The sequence below is a fragment of the Haplochromis burtoni genome, unplaced genomic scaffold, assembly GCF_018398535.1.
Source record: "Haplochromis burtoni strain Fernald_Lab_line unplaced genomic scaffold, NCSU_Asbu1 Contig_88, whole genome shotgun sequence".
Taxonomy (NCBI): Eukaryota; Metazoa; Chordata; class Actinopteri; order Cichliformes; family Cichlidae; genus Haplochromis; species Haplochromis burtoni.
The window spans coordinates 1575214-1590146 of record NW_024582449.1 but is presented as its reverse complement, the minus strand read 5'-3'; the positions used below and the strand labels follow the sequence as shown (position 1 = coordinate 1590146).

The 14933-nt window shown below is 38.8% G+C and overlaps 1 protein-coding gene across 16 annotated transcripts in view; it reads right to left on the bottom strand.

Annotated features, from left to right (window-relative positions):
* gramd1bb (GRAM domain containing 1Bb) overlaps positions 1-14933 on the bottom strand; it is a 116138-nt gene that overhangs the window by 32805 nt on the left and 68400 nt on the right. For 2 of the 16 annotated variants that reach the window (XM_042222561.1, XM_042222562.1), the window contains one exon: positions 3-9722. The exons of 12 other annotated variants lie outside the window; for them this stretch is intronic. In XM_042222561.1, the coding sequence (XP_042078495.1) occupies positions 3-25 (23 nt within the window). In that variant the 5' untranslated portion in view covers positions 26-9722. Of the gene's footprint in view, positions 1-2; positions 10971-14933 lie in introns of those variants that run through there. 2 more of the 16 variants (XM_042222559.1, XM_005927311.3) reach the window with 2 other exon arrangements.

Genomic DNA, 14933 nt, shown 5'->3' with positions numbered 1-14933 from the left:
ACCAGGCGAGCTTGAAGCCTTTCATTAGTACAGCGAGGAGTGTCTGATATCCATAGCGTGTTGTGGGCACTGGGCTGCCCGTTCACACCGCCGCATGCTGACTGACAGCCTGCCAGTGCCTCACCTCCCATACACAGACCAGGAGAGATGCACAGGGAGAAGAAGGGAAGAGAGACACGCACAGGCTGACGGATGGTCGGGAACCGAAGTCTGGATGGATGATCCTCTCGGCTTTCTCCAACCTCTCTGCTACATTCCTTCTCTCGGACCAAGATGCCGCAGTGCTGAGCACTTGTGCCAGAAATTCACACCTCCCTGGGGTTCCTCATTTTTCCCAAAAGAGAAGGAGGTGACCTGCACTGCAACATTCGCAAAGCAAGCTGCAGCATGCAGCAGAAGCACGAGGGCTAGTGATTGCAAATAAAAGCCAACATGGCTAGTTGCTGCTCCTTTCTTTAAAGCCTGGTCGGCTTTCAATCAGGCTCGCACACTGTCGCTTCGAGCTTCTGTTCGCTCACTCTAACTCTCTCTGCCTCAGCCTCCGCTGCGGATGAAAGCTGCACTTGCTGTGCTCACTATGAGCAGGCGCAGGATCTCTACCCTCCCTCCCCCTCCCTCCTGTTCTCTCTGTCCTTTTCCCTAGATGGCTCTCTTTCTCTATTTCTCTCCAAGATAAGCATAACTAGCCTAGCAGAGAGGGCTAGAGCAGGGTGGTAGGCTCGTGCCACAACATCCTCTTTGCATTTACCCCTGTGCTCAACTCCGACTATACAAGAACAGCATTATTTGAGGGAACCTGCTGCAATTCTTTCCTCTCGTACTCGTCTCCACCCCTGATCTGTGTCAGCGGCTAACCCTGTTAATCTCTTAATGCATTGAGTGTAGTGGGGTACTTGTGTTTATAGCTATGTGGCCTGCACACATGATGAATCCGATGGCCTTCATGGTAACTCAGTTTGCTTAGTTGGCTAGTAAGTGTTTTATAACTGCAGTAACTTGACTTTAAATCAAACAGCCCTAATTGGTGGGGGGGATAGTTCTGGGTGCTGGGTTCATAAGTCTGTCAGCAATAACTGCCCAGTCAACAAATAATGGGAACTATCCAACGTAGCCAGTGAGTGTATTATGCTGTTATTCTAGTTTTCCAAAAAATTTGTAGTTTTATTTTTAAATACACTGTAGAGAAGTGCAGTGTTTGACATTTATTATACCTACACGTGGCTTTTTTAGCAGCAGCTTCTGCTAAGCTAAAGCAACAAACCACTCAAAAAACTAGAGTATATTTAAGTTATGGGAATTTATGATTCCATTTGCTCATTATTTTTCAGGCACTGGTGCGTGGTAGTAGTAAAAGCAAAAGCTTTTAATTAAATTACCAACAAACGGCGGGGACATTTTGAGGATATTTGAGAAAAAGGGTGATTGGTCCCCTTCAGAATCATATGTTATTATTTCCGCCCCGTTAGGCTTAGCGCATGAACATCATAACACTGAGCTCAGTGAGGTCAGTCATTTTAATCTTAAACTATATCAGTGAGCAGCAGGTTGACGATCTATAAATGATAACTCAACTTTCTGAAGAAAATATCCAGAAATGTGGAGTGACAAATCTGTCTCGCTCATCTTTGAACTACAGTCTGTGCCTCGCAACCATTGAATGGCTGTAAAATATAGCAAAGGCCACTAATACAAAAAAAGGACACATAAACAAATGGCTGAGTATTTCGTGCTTTCAAGTTTGCGGTCCACTGAACACAGAAGTAGCCGTTTATCTCTTCCCTGGATCACTTGAGGCCACAGGGTTCAGAGAGCAGCTGATCATTCACTTTAACAGAAGCTGTAATCAAAAACTATGACTGACTTTAGCACCGACGCTGGGTGAAGGTGCAGCCCATTCTTCCTGTTTAATCTTCTTAAAGCACTGCACACGAATTACACCTCATTAGGGGTGACTAATACCATAACAGATGCAACACACACATGCTCTAAAGATCTAGAATAACAATTCTAATAATTTCCTCAATTATTAATAAAGTACTCTGATTCGAATGTAGACCTCTTATTTTACTGAAACGTGTTTGTTTTGGAGAGATGTCTTTTTCTGTTGTTTGAATACATTTGTTTTATTATCACAACCTATGGTTAAACTGTGTAAGCAATTTTATTAAAGCACAGTTTCGTTATAATAAGTTATTATTGAACTCAGCCTGAGCCACTGACCTTCAATCACTCACTTTGATTTCTAAAATGTAGATGTTGCCACGTGAGTGAGCACATGCCTGACCAATAAATAAAATGATAGCACGCAGATAATACAGATAAATTGAGTACTTCAGTCTGCGAATAACATTAATATGCTCCAGTCACAGCCAGTAGGCCAAAGTTAAAGACAGTTCTAAGCCAACACCTCGCTACACACATAGAAAACTCCTGTGTTGCTATAATGCTGCATTAACGCCACAGAGATTTCTGATTAAAGTATGAGCCGTGGCAGCGGAGTATAACAACTCATCTATTTATGGCAATGCAATCATGCTCTGAACTGTAACAAATCAGAAGTTATATGTAGGAGAGAGGGAACAACATCATAATCTACTCAGATGTGAGTCTAGAACTTGTATCTCTATATCGAGTATTTGGGAACGCATATTGTGTTAAATCCGTTAACCTTCATCGCTTCTAATATTTAACACGTTACTTAGCAGGTATCTGTGTCTACATCATGCACCCATACACCGTCTCTGGATGGAGCTTGCTAACTGGTGGATTACTGTGAGTGTATGTGGTTGCTAATGCACACATTAAGAAGTGCTGAATAACATAAGCATGCAAGATTTTTGAAAATCTATATTTTTTTGCGGTTTTGTGAATGATACTGAGCTGCTATACATTATTTTACAGTAGTCTGGCAAATAATTTCTAATGTCTATAATATGTCAGCAGCATAAATTCATCTTTGCACATTTGAGCATGTCTTATCTCAGAGGATTGCAAATTGTGCTCCATGACTAAAAGAGGAAATAGACAGCAGCTGCTCACTCTCAAAAGGCCCCCAGACCCCACTGTGATTACTTTTATCATGAAAAACTCTCACGGTGACAACGCTCAGTGAGTGCAACTTTCATCGCTTCACCAGGAGTGGGCAAGAGCAGACAGATGGACAGCCTCTTTCTCTACTGTTAGCCAGCATTTGCAGCTAATGTGAATGCAATAGGACTGTGGAGAAAGGGGCAAAAAGTGAGGAAAGGAAAAGAGGGAAGGAAGTGAGGTGAGAGCACTCTAATCGCTCTCCCAGGATAAAGCTGTGAGAGCTTGAACTTCATTCAAATAAAAAGACTCATCTCACACAGTGGCCATATGGTGCACACCTTATTTTAGACTGCTAAAAAAAAAACCAGGGAACTAAATAAATAAAAGAATAAAAATAATGAAAAAAATAATGATGTGAATATGTTCCATGTAAGATTAGTGGTGGTCATGATTTCTGGAAAATTCCAGGGAGTCTTTCACAGATTAGGGAGTGAGATGTCACCTGCCAAGGCTTTCAGTCTTTAATGAAAGCAGAACCCAGCTATTGTAAAGCAACTGCAACATGGAGCATGCATTGCTCATTTCTGTCACTATCACCAGATGGGTCTCTGTGACATTTTACTAGTTCTGCTGCCTTTGTAAACTTCATTGATTTTTCTATATCACAGGTTTCTTCGTGTGTATCTGTAGTTTGAATCTTGACAGGGCTTGAGCTCAGACACAGGAGACACGGGTGCTGAAAGGACAGCTCCTCTGGTGAAGACTCAAACAGTCACTGACTGTTTGACTCTCACCGACGCCACCTGCTGGTCACTGAGTAGCTGAGTCTTCTGCAGAAAAATATTTGTTATGTTCAGATAAAGTGTTATTATAAAAGTATTCAATATGGGATCAGGAAAAATGACTTATTGTCAGGATAAACTCTAAAATAAACTTTAAATGTTAAATAAATAATGTGTTCAACATTTCCTTTTTTCACCCAAAGACATAAAATTTTATGTTTATTTACACTAATACAGTATTTTATTGAATAGGCGTTACGGATAGTAGGTCCTTGTAAGTCTGCAAAACACTGGTCATGTGATTTCTCAGCTTCGTTTTTAGCATTCCTTGAACCATAATCTGATCCAGAGATTTTTCATTTATATCTAAGAATAGCATTGGCAGATAATCTGCATTAATCCCTCTACACTGCCTTGTGGGATTGGATGGTGTGGTGAGTGTGACTCACTCATTCTGCCCGCAGGGCATTTCTTACTCTGAAGCTGAGAATGGATTACTCTCGCACTGGTTTCTGTCAATATGGATGACCCTCCCACGTTCATCTTTACTCTGTGACCACAGAGGGGGAATTGGTGGTCACGTGACCAGCTGACAGTTTTGTTTATCGATTAACTGACCATGTTGGATAATCTGAGTTCCCAAGGTCACAGCGTGGGGAGAGAGAGCACACTTTTACAGCTCGCAAACACAGGCGTACATCGTATATGCACGTGGGTACACATCAACAATAGCATTTCGTTGTAGTTTGCTGTTTGAAGGAAGAAGAAAAAAGACAAACAGATACAAACATTATATTTGGAATAAAACGTCAGTATGTGAACTCAAACGTTACTAAACGTTCATGATTATAATGTGAAGAGGAATGAATAAAACACTTAAGTCACATGAGCGATGTTGAGATGAGATGATGACACAGCGATGCAAGCTGACATGCACGACTAACAGAAGCAACAGATAAGCCGGGGACACAGCCAACGTCTCACAGTAAGAATAAGTCTGAACAGATGCAAACATCGGACAACAGCACACAACAAACATCAGCTCAGGGTGGCTTAGTGAAATTTAATATTCTGTTGAAAACACACAAGCAGCAGGCATCGCACCGAGGAGGACAAAAGAGACAATATGCAGACGGCCAACACTGACATAAAAATAAAAGTAGTGTAAGGAAAACCAGACTGATCCAATGGTAAAATATGTTTATGTTTAATGGCAAGAATCAAGCAACACTGCAAAGTGACAGTCGTCACGTTCAATATCAGGTTGACCCACAAAGTGATAAAGTAAAGTACAGATGGCCTTCTGCCTGCTTGGCACGTGTGCCATGAATAAAAGAACAAAGTACTGCACGTGCTGACATTAAAGCACTCTTTAAACCCCCCCCCAAAAAACAGCCTTCCACTTCCTGTTTCTGCTGAAACAAGCAAGATGGAAATGGGTCGATGTTTCTTTTAAAACAAACCTGCAACGCACACATCCATAATTACTAAACAAAGACGAGAAAAGGAGGAGAACGGGATTTTGGGATTAAAAACCTAAACAACAACGTGGGTGTAGGCTTGAGGATTAGTAAGTAGACAACACATTATAAACAGTAACATGGTAGCTGGAGTCTGGTAGAGTTGTAGTTCTTTTTCTTTTATGATCTAAATCTGGATTTTATCCATAATTTCATTTCAAATCATTTCACTGTTCTTCAGCAAAACATAGTGAAAAATAACACCAGTTTGAATATTTTATAAATAGCCCCAAACACATGGAAATAGCCTAGTTTGTAAGGTAACAGCTTTTAAACAATATGGGTAGACTAGTCCAATTTTTTAGCTTCAGTAAAGCTTAATCGTGGTTTTGAGATATTGGCCTTCATTTACAAACATGTGCATGGAAACTTTCCTACCCTGCACAAAAAAGTGTGCACGCAAAATTATGTGCATACCAGCCTATTTTGTTCTTACCACTGTGCACTTGTTAGTACATCAGATTCATTCTGAACCAACAGTGTTGTGCAAGCTACATATATGTGAAGCAGACTAGCAGAACTAAAACTATTGTGTCCAAAGAGGAAGTCAGAGAAGACAAAGGTTACAAAAGTGGTTCCATGGGAGTAATGAGAGTAAAAACAAAACAAAACAAAACAAATAAAATAAAATAAAACAAACAAATGAAAAAGCATGGCTCAGGCTAAAATAACAGAGGATCTGAGGATCTTTTAAAATTAAACAGATACTGTGGTAGTAAAAAACAAAAAGTGAGAAAACGAAAGGTAAGAAGAGACTAACAGACTACAAGTAAAAGAAGAAAACAGGTGGAGGACAAAAGAGTGCGTGATCTGTCAGTTGGAGATGAGAAACTCCCTGCAATAGGGGAAAAGGAAAATCCAGTTTCTCCAGCTTCCCTGGGATAGTGCCAAAAAATTAGACTATTAGACAATAGACAATTTAACATAGGGTGAGATCAGATAAGGAATACTGGAATAGATTTAAATGAAAAGATAAAAGTCTACATGTTTCCTTTTAGTGTTTGGTTTTCTGATATTCAGTGTTTTTTTGCTTTATTTAGTTGCAATTCTAAGCACTTTGTGGTTTATGGTCTTTTAGGCAGCATTGAAAAAATGACCAAAAGGCAACAACAATAACAATAACAAGAAAATACTAGTAGCAGCATTCCTGTTGAACACTTAATACTTTGCATGTCTTAAGCCTGCCACGCCTTCACTGGTCAGAGGGACATTTTTTGGGGAAAATAAGAACAAATTTTGGTCTGAAAAAAATATTGATAAATCATTGATTTGTGTGCAAAAAACCTTTAAGCGTGATTTGTGCACAGATCTGGGCCCATTGTACTTCTTGATTAACTTTTCATAAAATTGATCGATGGCAGCTCCACTCCCACTAACAGTGTGAATGGAGGACATCTGATGGTGTCACTCAGTCATTCCCATCAGTAAAAATTATATATTTCCTCAGGTCATTACTGAGAGTGTTTCAAACATCTTCAAATTGCAAACTGACACCTTGTAATATATTTATGTAATATATTTACTACTAACTAAACTACTGTGCTTGGTCTTCAATCTCCTTCCCGCTGTAAGCTGCTAATGATGCTTAAAATGATTTTAGCAGCCACTGTGTGAGCTCTGCTCGTCTCCCATCCTGAGTACTTTAAGAAGATGCTTATGATAAACTTCAATGCTGCTTCATTTATTGGCAGCCTCACTCATAAAATTGTGGAACGTGATACTGATATTCAATCTTTTTGAAAACCCCTGACTTACACTTTCTTTTTTCTTGTGTAGTTTATAAAAAAAAAATAATATATATATATCTTATATCTCTTATGGATCTCTATATGTGTTTAGAACGGAGAAGTGCCTCCAACCTAAATTTTTCTTTTTAGGGATTATCTATCCATCCATCCATCCATCCATCCATCCATCCATCCATCCATGGTACAGCTGACTAATGGATGGAGCAGAAAAAGCATTTTAGCTTGGAAACTTATGCTAACACATGATGTTAAAATACACCTCTTTTGGCTGAAATGCAGCTACCTGGCAACTTTTAAGAGGCTTTTAATGAAGTGCATTGACCTTTGAAGGAATAAATTGCGTGAGAGGTCTGAAACGCTTGACTTCACAAATCGTGACTCCTTGAGGTTCAAACAATTGAATTCACTAATCATGATGTCATTTAGTTACCAGCAGAAAAAAACAGAAAAGTGTAACGTCTACTCTCTAATGCACCACATCAGTGACTCATCACTTCCATGACCCTGAGCTCCTCAAATACACAGATGCGCCATTCAGAAAAATGATGTCATGACACAGATCGGGTTTCGCTGATCTCTCCAGATCTAGTCCACATCCAGTAGTGTACGGTATAGGTTTTAGCTGCTGCTGTAACACTGCATTGCTGACACTTTTGTCTAAGGACAGAAATGTCAAAGAGTCGTCTGGGGAAGCCGTGCTTTCCATTTACTGGAAAGTAATATTTCATTATATATACCCAAGATTAAAGTAGCTCTGTTCCTTTTTTTATTATCAGTACTTGATTTGTTTTGGTATGAATATCAAAAACCTTCTCACTGTCACCAACATCTTTCTTTGTGTCTGTGTATGAAAAAGGTCCAGATGACCTTGTCTTTAAGAAGTGAGAAATGCCGTGGTGTGGACGCCAGCACAATCAGATGAGGTTTTGTCAGAGAGCTCATTCAACATTGGAAACACTCAGAGGCCCCAATGAGTGAAAGAATAACCCATCTGTGTCTTCATGCTCTTGCTCATGTCCTTGCTTGGGTTTAACTTAACTTGAAGTCTAGTGTCCACCCTATGATGGCGTTCGGTCTACATTAGCGCGTTTATCAGTGGTATTTAAGTGCCAATGACGTGCAAACACTCGTCCGCTCTGAAGCAAAAGCTTGAAGGCTGAGTGAGGGATGCTATTTTTATATGAAAGGACTCTGGCTATAGAGCAGTGGCGAGATAAGGTATTGGGTGAAGAGATATTGACTGACCCCTCCCCGACAACCCTCACTTCTAGTCAGTCAGGGCTGTTGCCAGAGACGACCCTGCTACCATCAGAAGCAGTCCAAACTGCTGCTTCAGGGCCACATGTGGACCTTGGGTGCTTTCTTCACATAAACACGCAGATGTAGTCCGTGAAACAAAATGCTAAGGCCCACCTGAGCACACACACACACACACATACACTGTGTACTACTTGTTGCTATGCCGCTGTCGTCAATAAGGCATTCAACAACTACGTTTGAGCTATTTTGAGCCACACAACTGATCTGTGTCACTCATGGTGACAAAGCAACAACAAGGTCTCAATTTTGCATTGATGCACTCCTCTCAATTCTTTTTTCATCTTTCTTTTATTTACGCAACAAGCCTATTTTGTGGGTGAAAACTGGAAACAGTGGATTACATCAATACAGTCAAATTCAAGGGAGAGGGACAGAGTCCTCTAATGACTTAGTGTTATGAGGAATTTCTTCGCAAATGCTCCGACTAACTTTCATAAAAATCAGCTTGGTCGTTAGAAACGTACGGTGTTATTCACAACATAATCTCCTGCTGGTAATAATCATGTGCAGGGAATTGATTCTGATGTACGGTACATGCTTTAAGCACTCGTGAAATTTTATTATAAACTGGATAAGAATGGGATACAGCGGTGCCAGGAAAGGACTCTCGAGAGAAAGTTAATCAAGAAGCAGAACTGGAACAAAGATATTCTGACATTTAGTCCTGAGTGAGTGACTCCCAAAACACTAGGAAATAAGATAGAAGATACTGCGCAATTATAGACAGGCTGAGTAAAACCTCGCTTCACTAATAAACTGATATTGCATAATCAGTGGCGTGTAACTTCTTTTTTAATCTTTCCAGTTTGCCTACAGCCATGTCCTTTCAGCGAGGCTTTTGGGTAGTTAGATTCTGGATGCAAGAACAAGCACAGTTTCACATAACTGGGTTGCGCTCCTGAAATGATGATCAGGATCAGGATGATTGTTAAATGATGCAACAGCAGTTTTGCTCCTGGATCTTCCTCACTGTGAAATCTGAGGACCATAAGAGGCTGATGGAAGGCAGAAATGCATCTTGGGATTTAAGACATGTCAAAACAGTGCCCTCTCTTGGTGGACCTGAGCATGGCATTTTCAGAGGTAATAACTTGCAGGTCTTTATGTTAAGAAAGTATTTTTTTTTTAATTAAAAACATGATATTATAGGCAAGTACATTTAGAGAATGAAGGACTGCATGATGTGCTAGAAAGTACTGTTTGTCCTTAAAGACATGACTCACACCCAAACTGCCACACAATATCACTGCTGTGTGTGTCTTTTGAGATACATCCTACCTTTGAGGTTTCCATATCAGTTTCTTCCACTTCTTTTGCTTGGCCTATCAGTAAAGGTAGAGAAGAGTAAATGAGAAGAATATTTATAATATGATCCTCTGGATGGTTGAACTAAATGCAACCTTTTATGTGTTGTGGTTTCTGTAGATGGGCAAGATGACCTTTTCACGAGTAACAAAGCAGATCTTGGTCTCAAGACGGCCAAGAAACTCACTCTCAGCTATTTCACTGTGGTTACTTGTGAGCACTTGGACTCAAATTTCAAGGCCTAAGGGACTTAATATGTCCTGATATCAGCTGCTAAACATCCAATTTAGGGAATTTAAAATAACTTCAGGGAAATAATTATCTCCTGCTGAATTTCTAATTTTTCTAATTTTTATGGTTTTTCATTTTAATGGAGACAGAACATCAACCAACCAGTCAGAAGAAGAACACCATTACATAAAAGTTAGGCATTAATTTTCATGTCATTGAGTGAAATAAGTATTTGATGTCCTACAAGAAAGCTGGAAATCTGGCTTCCATTACAATCAATCAGTCAATTACTCAACAACAGATGCTTCTGATCTCATCTACTGCAGCGGTCCCCAACCTTTTTTGTGCCACGGAACATTTTAATGACCAAGACAAAAACTGTGGTATCTTGCAAATATAATAATAAACGTGAATTCACTGTGTAATTGTGTAACTTTATTAGCAGCGTGCTCTTGAAAATGCGCCAACAAAATTGAGAGTAACATCCTCCTCTCTGCCCTTTAATGCTCTCTGGTTGCTATGGTAACGTGTAAATATTTCTTTCAAAATAAGACAACTACAACACGGGAAAAGACGCAGGGAAACCAAGTTAACGATAAAAACCCTGAAAACCATAATTTTCACATCCAAGGCTCAACGACTCACGGACTGGCACAGGGGTTGGGGACCGCTGATCTACTGTATTTAAGCACACCTGCTCACAAAATCCGCTTCTTCCATTCTCAGATTTTTCTGTCAAAGGACGTCAGGGACAAGACCTTAGACCTGCAAAAGAAGGTTGAATGGGCTACAAGACCATCAGCAAGAAGTGCTGTTTGGGAGATTATTCGGAAATGAAAAGAAATTGAATCTGGAGCTTCATGGAAGATCGTGCCTCGTAGGCTGAGTATAACCATGAGAAAAGTGGTGGATTAGCCCAAAACCACACAAGAAGAGCTTGTTAATAATCTAAAGTGAGTTGGGACTACCCATATGGAAAAGATATATATATAAATCTTATAAAGTTTTTATTGTTCTTGTATAAAACTTGTATGAAAAGAATACAAGAGTGAAAACACATATAAGATCCCTTGAAAAATTATACAATGAAACTTGTATGTTTTGTATACTTACTAAAAAAATATATGAAAGTAAAGAGAAAGTGGCCACTTTCATGAGTAAATCATATATGTTTTTACTATTTCTTTTCCATATGGGTACAGTCACCAAGAACACTGGTAACACACACACAACATAATGGACTGAAATCTTGCAGGTCCCTGTGCTTAAGAAGGCACATGTACAGCCCAGTCTTCAGTTTGACTGCAAACATCTAAATGATTCAGAGAAGGCTCGAAAGAAAGCGCACAAATACTTATGTCACTCAAATGGCAAATTAATTCATAACTTTCATGTGATGTATTTTTTTTCTGGATTTTTGGTTAATATTCTGTCTATTTCCAATAAAATCAGCATATAATAAAAATTTGCGAATGCTCATTTATTTACATATACATTTTAATCTGCATTAAATAAATAAATCAATATATTACTGGGTAGTTTGCTAACTCAACTGCTGCCAGTGACTCAAGACAGTGTATGCATGAATTATGGTGATCAGAGGCTCTCAATCACTCCTCCATCTATGTAGCAAATACATAATACAAATGTATTATGCTGCAATACATTTGCCTCCTGAGTCAGGGCTATGGCTTCCCACTGTTTTTGCCCATGACTGAGCTTCCCAGCAGCTTCCTTCAGCTGTGCAACACTTTGTACAGACCCAATGCCCGTCAGTGAGGTAATCAAATTTGATACTTTTTCACCAAGAGAAATTGATTAACTGGAGCAATACCGGCAGATACAGAATAGAGGTTATTTAGCTAATGCTTCGGTATAATGCAGCTTACCTTGAGTCAAATAAATGCACAGTGTCAAATTCTTTCAGCGGGTTTTTTGGTACTTTTTCAGAGGTGCGGGGCACAGGAAAAAGGAACCCCTTAGCAAGAATAATCAAGACTGACTTTGGAACAGCTAGAGGAAAAATCAATCACGCCTCTGATGGAGGAAGGCAATTTATTGAAGACAGATTACACCACTTGATTTATAAAACCTGAAAAGCAGGCTTCCAGTAAAAGCGGCTATGTAAGAAAAGCAAACTTCTGCAGAGAATTTAATCTAAGATCTTTGGAGTTTACATCTCTAAACAGCTAAACCCCTGGAGCTTGAGTTTGAGATACTCAACAGAGCTGCTAAAACTATCTGTTTTGTCAGTTGAATGATCATTTTAGTGTTTTTGAATGAAAACTGTAAACATTTAAATAGACAAAGCTTCAAAATGTCACCCACCCTAGGCTCAATGAAGCCATTTTTTTGAAAGTGTCAACAAATAACTGATAGATTATAGAATGTTATCAATAGACTACTCACGAATTATGTAATTGTTACTTTTATAATGATTTGAAACAACTGTGCTGCTGGCTCTCCATCTACAACATATACAGCATATCTGCAGAAAAAAATGAATGCAATGTTGGTGTGCAGGGGCAGTGATATATTCATCAGTGGGACTGATTTGCTGATGAGTATAAGTGAATCACACAGTGAGTCAAAAGAGGCCCTGTGATTAGTCAGCATCAAGGTCCCACTGAATGCAAACACATGGCCCACTCAAACAGATACACTATGTTCTGTAAGTTGATGTGAAAACCTCAAACCTGGATGTACAGGGGTGACTGCAGTCTGTGCTGCCTGTCTGCTTATCCTTACCTACATACAATACTTTGAGTGCCCCAGTTTACTATATTGAGATGTAATAAACCATAGATCCAATTCTCCTGCAAACCAATGCCTCGGTAATAAGACTGTATAGGTGGACTTAAAGAAATCATAACTGGATTGCGGTCAATAAAAAACCTGTCTTGAAAGTGATTCATGAAAGACAAAGACAGGTCTATACTTAGTTTTTATGCCATTAGGCGGCATATGTGCATGGCATATCTCCTTGTGTAACTCTACAGTGAGGCAGATGTCCACCCAGCATGAAAACAAGACCTTTCGCGAAAGCAGTAAGCGGGTTTGCCAGTGACAGTTAGATTGTCTTTAGACAGGAGGACTTAATGAATCACCTTCAGTGTGACAACTGGCTCAAAATACAGGTTGGAGGGGAAAAAACCCCTCTTACTTATAAAGGTTTAGAGATGTTTTTAAAGAAGCTTTAAAAGAGCTCTAGAATTTCTTTTTAGGTCCGTTTTGCATGTCACTATCTTCAGCAGCTAAAAATGATATTTGAGCCTCACAGTCATTGCTAAAAGATTTGAATTTTCCTATACAGTGCATCAAACTGTATCTCTAACCAGTGCCGAGATATCCAAACATATTAACTCATAGAACTCACATTTTAGGAGGAAAATATGAAAAGCCACACATTTTAACTCTATTTCCAACGTATGAGTGGTTAGGAACAACAGTACCTCATTAAGCTTTAGCGTTTTAATTTACAACTACATGTAATTGAAATGAATTATAATTTTGGTAGAACTTTGATCTTCGACAAGTTAATGTGATTCAATGTTTATTTATATATCATATATATAAGTAAAAAAACGTTCATGCCAAAGTATATGACAGGGAAGAAAAATGAAATGCATGTGCAACTGGTATGCCATTTAGTTTTCATAAAAATTCCTGAAATGTAATTAAAAAAAAAAAGATATTTGTGAATGTATATTAGTGGAGACACTTAAATATTTACAGTGTGCATATTGCAAGCTTTCAACTATCCCAGCATATTAATAAATTGCAGCTTAGTTCATATCATAATATTTAACTGTTAACAAATTGCTTTTTAAAATTTGAATATTCTTAAAATACCATTTTGATACATATCCTGTGACATGAAATGTGACTGAAAATATTTAACTGCAACAATGAATGAATCCAAAATAATGCTTCAAAAAGACCTCTTTTTCCCACTTCACTTGATCTTTAATGTTTATCTATTGGTGATTCATTTAGTAGCTAAGGGACAGTTATGTAAAGGTAGTGCAGTAATACCTGCCAGGAGTATTTATCACAGGATGGTAACCTAAAACAGCCCTAGGACTGTCCTGCATCCGTGTCGACAGGCGAAGTATAGCTAACCAAATTGCCCTTAATGGATCTGGGCAGCAAAGATCACAGCCGAGATTTAGAAGCCGGCTGGAAAATCCTCTCTGCTGTGCGTGTGCGTGAGAGGCCGACTGTACAGGCACATTGTGATTTATTCTGCAAAACCCCTGTAGCCATTCATCAGTGTTAGGGAAAATGAAATGTGTTTATTAATCACTCTGACACTTTCTCCCAATTAAATATAAAGGATAAACCTGACCAAAAGTTGTTGTTTAATGGTGATTTTAACCCAAGCCCCACCCTACAAAAGACATGGAAAACAGTGTAGTCCCTGCAGCAGCACATTGTGTAATCATATGAACTAAACTTATATTTATGAATCTACATGTATAACAATGTTTCATAATGTACAATGTCTAAAAATGCATAACCTTATATTAGTGTACAGCTGCAAGACATTCATAAAAATATTTAAATAATAAAGCAACTTAGAAGAACAAAAAAAGCTAAAGCAATTGACATTTAAAAACCTGCTTTGGACAGTTTTTCAGCAAAGGTCAAACAGAAAAGGGTACAGCAGGGAAATAATGTCAGGGCCATCTTGGTCATGTGAATTGGTCAGTGAGGCTACATTAGCACTACATTATTACTTAATTCTGTAGACAATAAATAGCTAAATGAGCACATCTGGATTAAGGAGAACATACGTAGGTAGCTATCCATGTATTTTATACACACACACACACACACACACACACACATATATATATATACACACACATACACATGCATCTAGATACAGTTAGTCAGCCCGTTTGACACTTCATAACACCTTTTTATGCTAACACATTTTATACTTTATACTAATGCTATAAACTATTTTACGGTTTAGGATTAAGAATAGAGGT